The sequence below is a fragment of the Myotis brandtii genome, unplaced genomic scaffold, assembly GCF_000412655.1.
Source record: "Myotis brandtii unplaced genomic scaffold, ASM41265v1 scaffold422, whole genome shotgun sequence".
Classification (NCBI taxonomy): Eukaryota; Metazoa; Chordata; class Mammalia; order Chiroptera; family Vespertilionidae; genus Myotis; species Myotis brandtii.
In genome coordinates, this window is record NW_005366171.1 from 4,737,965 (window position 1) to 4,750,583 (window position 12,619).

At 41.9% G+C, this 12,619-nt stretch overlaps 1 protein-coding gene across 1 annotated transcript in view; it reads left to right on the forward strand.

Moving 5' to 3' along the window:
• TEAD1 (TEA domain family member 1 (SV40 transcriptional enhancer factor)) overlaps nt 1-12,619 on the forward strand; it is a 150,885-nt gene that overhangs the window by 106,498 nt on the left and 31,768 nt on the right. The window contains exon 3 of the mRNA XM_014545901.1: nt 10,274-10,338. Within this exon, the coding sequence (XP_014401387.1) occupies nt 10,274-10,338 (65 nt within the window). The remainder of the gene's footprint in view (nt 1-10,273; nt 10,339-12,619) is intronic.

Below are 12,619 nucleotides of genomic sequence, written 5' to 3' on the forward strand. Positions count from 1 at the left end.
GCAAAAACCTAATTTCTGCTATTTTATTCAATGAAAAATCTATTCTAAATTAAAAGGTTATTGTGGCAAGTAAGTAGCTTGCATGATGCCCTCTTAGTGTTAAGATATTACAATGAAGGGCTCCTTTTACTGGGAAATTGTGCTTATGGCAGTATCATTTTGAAAATTAGGATGATACAAAGATTGTGAGAATATTTTCAGTATATCATGGAAAAGATGCTCAATTTCAATAACATTGAAAGTAGAAGCATTGGAGATTTATACTGGACAACATAGTACGTTGTCCTGGACAGAAACCTTGTATATCAGTTCAAGCAATGAAAACATGAACCAAGTGCAGTGACATTACATAATCGTTATAGGACCACTTTAAATCATCATAGGGGGCCACAACCTCCATCAGTTGTTGCTGATGCAAACAACAGCCCTGTAGGGTAGGTGATTTACCCCCATTTTACAAGTGAGAAAATAGAGGCCCAGAAAAATTAAGCAAGTTGACTTTTGTTCACATAGCTAATAAGTACAAGTCCATCTTCCCTAGAAAGAGCTAAGCAATCATACATTTGAGTAAAAAACAAAACAACAAAACACACTGAAAACCAAGTCTGCAACATTGCCACTGTTAAAGATTCTCCATTAAAAACCAGCAGTTTTTAGTCCTTGGAATGTGTGGATTTCACACTTCTCTACCGTCAAATAATTAATAAATAAACAGAGTGTTCTTAACAGAGTTTTTCATTAACAAGGCTCTCCTGGGTTAATGTTGAGATTAGCATTTTTCTGGACCAGGTCCATGTTACCATGGCATGTGGAGGTCAGTGCGGGGAGAGAAGAGCGAGAAGGAAAAGAGCATGTGTTGGTGTCACTTGGGCCAACTTAAAAGAGCAGAAGGAAGGTCTAGAAAATTGTGCTGCCTGTCACTGAAATAGTCATAACAGTATAAGGGAGTACACATTTCAGGTAGTATTACCAATGTTGTCCAATTTCTATTTCTAGCTCATTTTCCCCCTCATTTTTCTTCATGCAGAAAAGAAGAGCTCATTTATTCATCCACTTATTGAGTCTCTACTTCCTAGGTGCTAGATCTGGGGTTGCAGAGAACTAGATAGATCCTTTCCATGGAGCAGTCACTATTCTAAACAGGGAATGAATAGTCCCATAGATAAGTAACAGCAGTGCAGCCGCAGCAGGTGCATATGCTTGGCACGTAAGGGTATAAAGGAAGAAATGGCTTGCTTAGTTTGGATGGCTCCCGGAAGACTTCAGGGAGGAATACTTCAGTTGGGGCTTACAGGGATGAATAGGAGTTTGCAGGAAAGGGCATTTAAGGACATAGAGGCATGGAAAAGCATAACAAAACTTGGAGAATTCTATGAAGCTCCTTGTACTAGAACAGAGGAGCTCTCTACAGGAATGGGCTATTAGGCCTAGGCTTCAGGCTAAGGCGTTTATGTTTTTCTTATAGTGGTCAAGGAACTGTTAATGTAGGGAAGCAACTTAATCAGGTGTGGGCATGAAAGAAAAGATGAATGTTCACAAGATGAGTGAAAACTCCCCTGAGAATCTGTAGGGGGGATTAGACAGAAGAATAACAAGAAGAATTAAGTATTAAGGCTAGTAAGATTATTTGTTAGAGGATTCAAAGGTGATTGTGTAGCATCTCTCTGTTGTTTCATAGAGAATAAGCCATTAGAAAAATATACTTTATTCCTATCTCTTTTCCTTCTAGTAATAATGTCAATTAAAAAAAAAAAACTTCTATGCAATGTAGAGGGATCATGTTCAATACATAGCATTGGACATTTTTACTTGACCCCTTGTAGTCTAATGCAAATGTGTAGTTGGTAAGCTGTCCCAGTAAGATGAAGGGGAACACAGTGTTTTATGGGCCATCACTTGATAATGTTATCAGCTACCACTGAGTGATAGGAACTCCAAGAAGGTGGGACTTGGGTTATTGCCAAGGATTTTGAAGGGATGAGAGGAGTGAGTTCTGAATAACCAGGGGTTAACACAGCCATCCTCTGTGTATTCTTGCTTCTAAAGCTGTTCCTTATAAGCCCCTGGGTGAATGCAGACACAGGATATTTCAGGGACCTGCTACTGTTTACCTCCTGAAGGCCATCAGTCCCTTTTGTAAACCTTTAGATCAGGAACATGCAGTGCCAACCCTGACAACCCAGAACAGGCTGCCTGGCCCATTCTGGTGATTTTCCACTTTGGTGCTGATTTTTGGTCAATGATTTATATTGGAGATTAACAGAGGCATTGGTGTCTAAACTTCCTCATTGGCAACACGCTAGGACTGGTTCCAGTGCCCTTTTTCCTGAACCTTCCTTTATCCCCAATCTTAGTTGTATACCCCTCTCCCACCGTGGTTCTCCACCCCTCTCATTCATTCATTCATTCATTCCATCAAGGTTTCTTTACTGAGGACCTGCTGTATTCTGGCACCAGGGGTACAATGATGATGAGCAAAGCCCAATCTATGGTCCATGTCCCTGTGGAGTGTCCTACCAGGTCGTGGGGAGCCAGGTATTCATCATGCAGTCCCTCAAATACATGGAATGAGGTAGCTGTGATGCAGGCTATGAATGAGAGTTTTGGGGAGGATAGGGTGACTCGACACCATTCTCATGGGTGAGAGCCCTTCACAGGTATAAGCTCTTTGAAGGCAGAGATGGCCCCCTCACCCCCACCCCCACCCCCGCCCTAATTCTAGCATATTGTTCGTGCTTTTGTAGGTGCAGGTGGTGTTTGACTAGTCGGTGACTCTCCAGCTTTGGTAGCCCTTCTTTCTTTCCCAGTGTCGCTAGCGCAATGGCAGCAGCATGGAAGAAAAGGTTAATTATTAATTCCTCACTGGTTAGTTAATACAGACCCTGTACTGTATCCTTTGGCCATATCCATAGATAGACAGTCCCCAGAGCTTCAGGACGGGTCATTGAACATCCCTCTGTAGACCTCTCCCTGACTGGTGACACTTGGTTCTCACAGTGTCTCCTGCATCTGTGCTTTTTTTTTTTTTTTTTAAATTGATTTCAGAGAGTAAGGGAGAGGGAAAGAGATAGAAACATCAATGATGAGAAAGCATCATTGATCGGCTGCCTCCTGCATGACCCCTACTGGGGATCGAGCCTGAAACCCAGGCATTTGCCCTTGACTGGAAAGGAATCCAGGACCCTTCAGTCTGTAGGCCAAGGCTCTACCCACTGAACCAAATAGGCTAGGGCCATCTGTGCTTTTTGGTTGTTGACTTTGATGTCCTAAGATGTTTCCTTTAGATGAGCCTCAGCTGAAACAAAAGGGTCCATGGCTAGAAGGAGTTTTAACACCATCTTGTAGAAATGAGCAAGTCCTTTGTAAACTACTCGGTCTGTGTGGATGCTGCTACTCTGTCCTTCAGAGGACAGAACCACGCTCCACGGTGCTGTCCCTCATGGAAGGCATCTTTCTTTGCTTCTTTCCACTGGATCATCTGTTTTTCTTTTTTTACTTTATGTTGGTGATTCAGGATCAAACATTGGGGGAGCAGAGAAAAGATGGGTGCCATCAGTTCTTGTTCTCAGTAACTGGATGATGTGGATGGAGCCGCGACACGTACTGAAATGATAGCCGTAAGGCAGGAAGGACACAAGCCAGCAGCGAAGAGGCCAAGGTCCAAGACTGCGGATGTTTAGGGAGGGAGCAGGCATCTTCAGTGGGAAGGTTCATGAAGGACGAGGCATTTGAAAGGTGGACCGAATCCAGACACGCAGAAATGGGCAAGGGCAATACAGACGGTGAAAGCAATTGCGTGCTCAGGTACAGAGCTCAGAAAGCGCAAGGTGTTAACAAGGAACATTCTAGTAGTCTACTAGTGCTATTAGGCTAACTCAGGGTTTGTGAAGACCCTATGGCGGCAGCCATAGCATTGGTGCCCCTTTGATACAACTTTGGTTTGGCAGCCAAGAGAAGCTTGAGTTTTCTTTCTGATTCTGAATCTTTTAGCATGGGAATCCTCACATATCCCTCCCAGTGAAGGGAAGGCCAGCAGAGAGCTCCTCCGACTTCCCCGGGTCCAGGCCAGTTCAGCCCTCTCCGGGTGTGAGTTGGCCTAAGACATGGCTGCAGCCAAGGAAGGGAGCGGTCCACTTGTTACTTCTTCCTTTGTGGCTCCCTGACTCCATTCAATTACAAAGTGGCTCTTAGGCTGTTAAAGCCTAGTGTCTCTGGGCTACAATTTCTAGCCACAGACCTTGCATTTGCTGTGCCTCAAACATGACCTTGAGGCCACATCCCATTACGCACACAGCCCACAACAACGTTAACCAGTCTTCTGTCTGAGTAAGGCAAGCACAGTGCAAACTCCAGGTCTTTCTGCAGAAATCTCTCTCTATTGCCCCTTTAAGCAGGAAATTTCACGGCAATCGGGTTGCAGGAGAAGCCGATGATGGGCTCAATTTCAACTGTGTTATGTTCTTTAGGAGAAAGGAAAAATAAAATAAAAACTGATTGCGGTGCCTGGTGAAGATCATAGTATGAAAATGGCAGGTCAGGCCTTGTTTATCTTTGCTGCTGCCTGTGGGAAAAGCAAGGGCAGCTGCAGCTGTCAAATCTCAGACTTAAAGAAGTGTTAGGGTGTGCATTTCTGAAGGGAATTTTATGATTCAGAGAACCAGTAGTATAATGACACTGAGTGGTGAAGTGCAACATTGCCACTCAGCTCTATAAGCTATTACGGATTTATAGGAGATGAGTCCTGAATGCCGTGGGTGCTATGAGTGCAGAACCTGGAGACTCCTGAGCTCAGAAAGAGAATGCCGTGGTCGGGGAGCTTGAGGGGCAGCAGGCGTGTGTGTGTGTGTGTGTGTGTGTGTGTGTGTGTGTGTGTGTGTGTGTGTTAATGTCCCAGAGTTATTAACATTTAAAATATTCTAGTACATGGTGTAAAAATCCAGGTTTCCAGTTTCTCTTTAAATATCAGAAGATCTGGGAGCTGCACACCCCGGGGATGTGCCCGCAACCAAGGTACATGCCCTTGACCGGAATCGAACCTGGGACCCTTGAGTTCGCAGGCCGACACTCTATCCACTGAGCCAAACCAGTTAGGGCAAGCTTATGTATTTAAAGAAATGCTGCTTCCTCTGTCTGAAATGGTCTTTACCTGTTCCCCTCCATTCCACCTGTCAAAATCAGTCTTGTCGCTCTAGTTAGTGATATGTATGCTGAAGTATTTAGGGGGAAGTGTTATGCCTGCCATTTATTTTGAAATGCAGTAGCAACATCAATAAAATAAGATGGCTTGGTAAAATACATAGAGGAATCGAGAGATGGGAAAGATGTGATAAAGCAGGTATAGAAAAAGTGAATGGTAGATTCTAGGTGGTGGCTATATAGTGATCACTGTAAAATTCATTCTGTAAAAAACTTTTCTGTATGTATGAAATTTTTCATAATAAAATGTTGGAGAAAATATAAACTATCCTTAAAGGCCTAGCTTATGGCCCACCACTTTGGGGAAGGCTTTCTAGATTCCCCGAGTTATTTGTGGCCAGGTACCCATGCAGGCTACTAGAACCTCTTTCATGGCAGTAGTTGTCATCTGACGTGTAGAGCTGATTTGCTCGCGTATCTTAGCCCTTGTGTGGGACAGTAAACTCTTTGTTGGCAGGCAGGCAGTCCTCTCTTTATATCCCTGATGCATCAGACAGGCATCATAGGCACAAAGTAGATGGTCCTCACATGACTGTAGGATTAGTTTAGGAATATCATGATTAACTTTAAAGTTAACTTTGTTGAAATTCATTTTTGGAATGTAAGGTTCACTGGATGAAGTGCCACCATTTGTGTGTGTGTGTGTGTGTGTGTGTGTGTGTGTGTGTTTGGAAGAGATAGAGAAATGAGGGTTCACATTTCCAGTGTCCAACATCCTGATCATGGCTGCAAATAAGACGGTGCTGTGTGGACAAGAGACCCATTGCCAATTACACCTGTGGTGGCTGGTGCCGCTGAGCTCCCTATCCTTGTAAGGGAATTCTGTAACTTAGTACCATGACTCAAATCCAGAGCTCTGGACTGTATGGATCCACTCCCTTTAGAGGGCCATTCTATAGAAAGAAAAATAGGTCTCAGGACGTCTTATCAGGATCACTGACAAGAATCCATTCAGAACCTAGTTGATTTTCCCAAAATATGTATAACCCCAAGCAGCCAAAAAAATATTCCACAATCATTTGGAATGGCATACTTGTTTCCTAACAGGTGAGCATATTTTAATTCTGGGAAGATTTAGAAATAAAAGTAAAAGATGTTAATAGAATCAAAGCTATAGTATTAATAGTTTTACTTAAAGAATATATGCATATTTGATATTTCAAGTTAATTATTTAAAATAAGTTGCCCCTCCATAAAATAAAATAAATTGGCCCATTTAACAGGTTAGCCTGTATTTCTAAATTAAAATGTGCCAAGGGGTAATTAATGTAGACTTGATTTGGGGTAGGGTTGAGGTCTTACTAGATTTGTAAGCAATATTGGAGTATTTAAGATAATTTATTAAGTTTTTAAGAGTTGTTTAAGAAAAGGTTTTATAAGTTGAATCACATAGTTCTAATGTTGAAAAGAATTAAATACATTATAAATTAAATACAGTTTTAAATGTTTAAAGGAGTTTAGGTTTATAAAATGGGCCAACCATTATTCGAATGGACCTTTGAAAGTGATTATAAAAATTATAATGTATGAGTTGAAGTTAAAATTTAAGAGTGATCTAGGTATTAAAGGTTTTTCTTTTTTAAAAAAAAAACAACTAAGCAAATGAAATATATATTTTTATTAACAGGTAAACCTAAATAGTGTTTTTCTGTGCACAAAGCCACCCTGATGGTCATTAAAAAATTCATATGAAATAAAGTGATTAACACTGCTTCGATCACAGTAGATACTTCATGTTAGTTGAATTTGAATTTTTAAAATTGTAAAAATAGCCCAGTCGGAGTTACTCAGTGGTTGAGCATTGACCTATGAACCAGGAGGTCACTATTTGATTCCAGGTCAGGGCACATGCCTGGGTTGTGGGCCTGATCCCCAGTAGGGAGCACGCAGGAGGCAGCTAATCAATGATTCTCTCTCATCATTGTTGCTTCTCTCTCTTCCTCTCCCTTCCTCTCTGAAATCAATAAAAATATATTTTTAAAAATTATAAAAATAAAAGTCTCTAGGAAAAAGAAAATTTGAATCAATGATATTCCTTAAGGAGGCAAGAAGAAACACATAAGAACCTCAAGTTAATTACTCTTTATGACTTGAAATATGGTCTAAAAGAAACACATAGTTTTGAAGGGTCATTTTGTAAAGCATAGGGATGTGAGAGTTACAACAAGCATTCAGTGAAATGATGACGGTAGCATAGAGTTCTGCACAGTAGATACCCAGTGAGTGCCTATTGGAGAAGTACCAATTTTTAGAAATATTGTAATCAACATATGAGTTGATATTGTTTAACTCCAAGGGATGCCATTTGTGTAGACTCCAGATTCTATGCAAATGTGGCCATCCTAGATATTGACCTCATTCATTCAGCCAAGTGCCATAAGAAATTAAAAGTTAGTTGTATAGGTGATGTGTCACATGTAACAAGTAATTCTCTCTGCTTTCATAGAGAATATGCTCGTGTGAGGCAGGAGACATTTTTGCCATCTGAATAAGGTTCAGATAAAATTACATGTAAAACAGAGCCCTGGATTTATTTCATCCTGGCCACTCAGACGTCCTGGCCTCACTGTGCACCCTGTCCCTGAACAGGGTGCACAGTGAGGCCCCGAGCTGGAGCATGCTTGGCTCGTCCGCAGACATTGTCATTTAGGTCTGGCTTCTGGTAATTAGGCACTCCTAGCTGGGCTCTGCTGTCCGCGAGCCTTTGAGACAAATTGCAAAATCTGTACAACCATCGGAGAGATGGAGAAGTAGACCCGATGACACTACAAGGAGATATTGGTAGTTCTCAAAAGTTTGAAAGGGAATCCTTAGAGAAGCAATCCTCAAAACTGAATTTCCAAGTTCTTTTTTCGCAGTTGAAGGGTGAGTTCAGTTATAGAATCAGGATCTGAGATGAGAAGATCCCGACAGGCTGGAATGACAGGCTTAATCTAATGGGATGAAATACAATAGGAACAAATCTCAGTTTCTGTATTTGGATCTGAAAATTGTAACTATGCTTAAAAGGACTGGACACAGGGTGGTAACCCATATGAAAGGAACCTAGGAGTTCAAATTGATGCAAGTTGGCAGTTTATCGTGGTCCCCCCAAATCAGAGGCAGTGCTGCATGAGCCGGTAGAGTATTTGGGAGGAGTGAGGTGATGCACCCACTCTGATGTGGAGCTGTCCCAGCAGGAGCATCCCTGCAGTTCTGGGCTTCAGGCTTTGCAAGGAAAATAGACAAAGGATGGTCACAGGATGTGTGTGGGGGGCAGTGCTGCAAAGCTTGTCACAGATGACAAAGGAACAGGGGAGGCTTGGCCTGGACACAACTCCAGGCAGACCTGAAAGCCGTCATTAATATCTGAAACTTAGTCATGTGCATCAGTGACTAGCCTTGATTCTTGTGAAGAGGGACAAGAAGAACCCGAGGAAGAAAGTTACAAGAAGCCACAGATAAGGAGGGTCCTTTTAATCTTAAAAGTTTTAAGATGAAATGGACCGCTTCCTGAATTCTAGAAGTGCTGGCTTCGGCTAATAAGGACTTCGACTTTTAAGAGTGAGAGTGGATGACCCAGAGACACTTTCCAGCCCCAAAACTCCACAATTTCTTTGTCTTCTAGGGCTGACGGCGCATTGCACGGTCCTAGCACAAGCAGGTGGTGGACAGAGCCGCACTTACAGGAATGTTCTAGACCAGTGGTTCTCAACCTGTGGTTTGCCAACCTGTGGGTCGCGACCCCTTTGGGGGTCGAACGACCCTTTCACAGGGGTTGCCTAAGACCATTGGAAAACACATATATAATTACATATTGTTTTTGTGATTAATCACTATGCTTTAATTATGTTCAATTTGTAACAATGAAAATACATCCTGCATATCAGATATTTGTATTATGATTCATAACAGTAGCAAAATTACAGTTATGAAGTAGCAACAAAAATAATTTAATGGTTGGGGGTCACCACAACATGAGGAACTGTATTAAAGGCTCGCGCATTAGGAAGGTTGAGAAACACTGTTCTAGACAATGATGGGGGACAGTATTTAGAATTCTGAGACAAGATTTCCACAAGGACACTCTCGCGTTGGTCTTCATTAGCGCTGCCAATTTTTTACTCTGCCAGGGGAGGTCTGGTGGACGTGGTCACTGCCTTTCAGCAGAGGTTGTGTTATTTCCTTGTTTGTTCTTTCTCAGTGGGAACGGAGCTTGGGGAGTAAGACCAAGTTCTTGCTCTCTTCAGGGAGTATGTCTGGGAAGTAAGACAGCAAGCACAAATTATACAACCAGCTATACAGTTATGATTATAGTTACAGTTTGAACCCATGTCTTGTAAGAGTGGGTTTTTATGTCATGTAGTATTACATTTCCCCACTCAGCTTTGGGGTTATACTTTCCTGTTATATCATAGTTCTTTGAAGTCAGGTAATCTGTTTGAAACTTCTCTCTCCTGGCGGGGTACTGATGGAAAGTCTTTGGGTATACTTTTAGACATTTTCTTCCCTCCACCCCCCCCCACCCCCAAAAAAGAGATTATAAAGCCTTGAGGAGGTTGAGTCATTCTTTTTCATAGACAGTCTTGTGTGTAGTTACTAGTACAGTGACTACTTTTAGGGGGTGTCTGTTTTCATACTATTAACTTATCGTTGTAGGGTTTCTGTGGCCACAGCAGCTCATTCTCTTGTGGCTATAATTTAACTAGAGGTAACTACAAGTAGAAACCTGGGTGAGGAGGAATGGATATGAAAAATAAGACTAGAACAGACAGGGTTTTCAGATTCCCACACTAATGCTTGTATTTGTTGCTTATACAAGTGACCACCCATTTAGAGGCAAGCATGCAAAGAAACAAAAAGGTGCATTTTTAAAAAGCAAATTTCTATCCTCAATTGCCGATTGTAATTCAGAATTAATGTCCCTCATCTTATTTTCTCCTAGTAAGTATTTTTGCAAACAATAATGGCACTGTTTTATTTTCCTAGCATTAATAAACTTACAGCTGCAACAGATTCTGAATTATATTCTTAGCTTTCAGAGGCTTTTAAAAAAATGTTTGTGATCCACCTTATTGTAAATTCTTCTTTCTTGCAGGTAGGAATGAATTGATAGCCAGATACATCAAACTCAGGACAGGGAAGACGAGGACCAGAAAACAGGTAAAATAACCTACCTGGAAATTGTGCATGTCAGCGAATGGCCCAAGGAGGCATTTTGGCTGCAGTGGCTGTCTGTGCTTCGGCTCCTAGGAGCCCCCATTTTGAGTTCCCTGTAAGGACGTCAGTTTAAATTGGTGTTTTAAATTGGCTCAGTTTTCACTGTTCATCATTTCAGTGACCCTTGACTATGTGGTCTTAAGAGCCCTTTTTATACATATGGGAAAGTTTTACTAAGGACAGTACATAAAACTGCTCCTGCACTGTATTTTAAAAGTTCTATTTCTTTCCCAAACTATGCATCTGCAAACACTACAAATGCTGCAGGTGCAAATATACTTGCAGGCCATGAAATTTTGAGATTTTTGTGCATTGTAAAATCCTGTAACAACTACAATATTAGTCATCATTTCAATGAAAAAGTAACGCTAGCAGCCATGAGTATTGGCCTGAATATGATACTGAATGATGTGCGTCCAGGGAACCGTTGCTCCTTAAGCTATGGCTTTGTGTTAGTAGCTGCTGTGACTGAAATGAAGTTACAACGTAAATGTATTTGTGCAGAGCAGTGTCAGGCATTTCCTCTGCCCTTTGTCAGGGCTCTGGCTCTCTTTTTTTCTGATGTAAAGCAGCCCAAATCTCTGACCCAGTTCAAAACTGGAATGGATGAGAAATTCCTGTTTAACCAAAAACAAAAAGAAAGAAAGGGGAAGGAGGGGGCGGGAAAAATCAAACATCTCATGGGTGAGTTGTTAACAGAAAAAATTTTTATTTTTTATTTTTTAATGTTGACTTATGCTGATGGATCTGTAGATTTTAAAAACTACCATGAAACCAGAAGGCAAGCTCAACTGCGGTCTCATTAAGCCTGAGCAGCAAATTCCAGTCCTCTGCTCAGTGACGAGTTGTTTTCATGAGTGTTGATGATGGGGGAGAGCTTTTCCCCAGGAATGCTACATGTGCCCCAGCCGGGGCCTGGCTACTGAGTCAGCACAGAGGGAAGTGGCCTCCTGCCAGTGCTCAGGCCCAGGACATTGTCTGTTCTGTGGATGTTCCCCTGACAGTGTGCAGTGGTCCTCATTAAGTCCAAGTCCGAGAACCACATCAGACCAAAATTCGGTTGGAAACCAGTAAAAGCAGGAGCCGGATGGAGGTGTGAGGAGGATGGGGGAGTTCCTGCTTCTCCGTAATTTTTTTTTTAAAGGCAAAAATTGAAAAAAAAATAATTTAAACTCAAAGACAAAGTTAAAGATAAAAGGATCTTGTATTATCATAAATTCGGGTTGTTTTTTTTTTAGAGTTGCTAGAGTGTTTGAAATAAAGTCATTGTCTCATAGTCTGAGTCGCTGAACTATTACATTGGAGGTTCTAAATTTTTGAAACAGACAAAAACAGATAAGATTTAATTCCCAGCATGCGGAATGTGCTGGACCTGGACCGTCTGCTGGTCCATGGGCTCTGGTCATGTGCCCGACCCCTTCACTGAGGGACTCTTCTAAATTTAACCAAGTCCCGTGGAAAGAGATGCAAATCTATTTACCCAGTGGAATCATTGTGTCTCAGAAGCCAGGCTTGGCTTGGTTTCCATACCCCGGCATCCTGGGGATGTTTTGAGGCAGCAGTTGGTGATACCTCTCCAATGTGAATTTGTTGTTCAGCAAATCCGTGTGGTTTTCAACCCAGATTTTTAACAGGGTGGCTGGCTGGCTGTATTCACACTTTGCGCTTTGTAATAATATGCAAATCCACTTGGCGCCCAGTCAATACCCAAAAGAGTGGAAGGATTAAAGATATTTATAAGGGGGGAAATGCTCTGCTAACTGGGTCTTTCCATTTCACTTTGAGATCTAATTTACATGTCAGTATTATTTTAACATTTGCTACAGAATCCAGAGCTCTTAATGAGATCAGAATACAACCGACAGCTTCAGCTTTTTGATTGTGCAGAATGTGCTAATTTATGGATCGTCTCTTCTAAATTGAGAAAAAGGGATTTTCCCTCCCTATACTGAGAAGCTATAAATATTTTCATTTACCTCTACCCCCACCTTTTTAATTTTATAACGAAAACAACCCCACTCTCCCCCTCTCATCCCATGTCCGTGATTGCTCCCGGGTGAGAAAAACACTAGATTAGCCTGAACTTTCCTCCTGAATCAAGTCACTGCAGTGATGACCCAGTCTGAAAAGCTGAGAGCAGCGCTGGGGGCTTGGTGTCTGGCTGGGACTGTGTATTCCTAACTGCAGAGCTTTGTTGCGATGCAAATAACCTCCCCCCCACCCC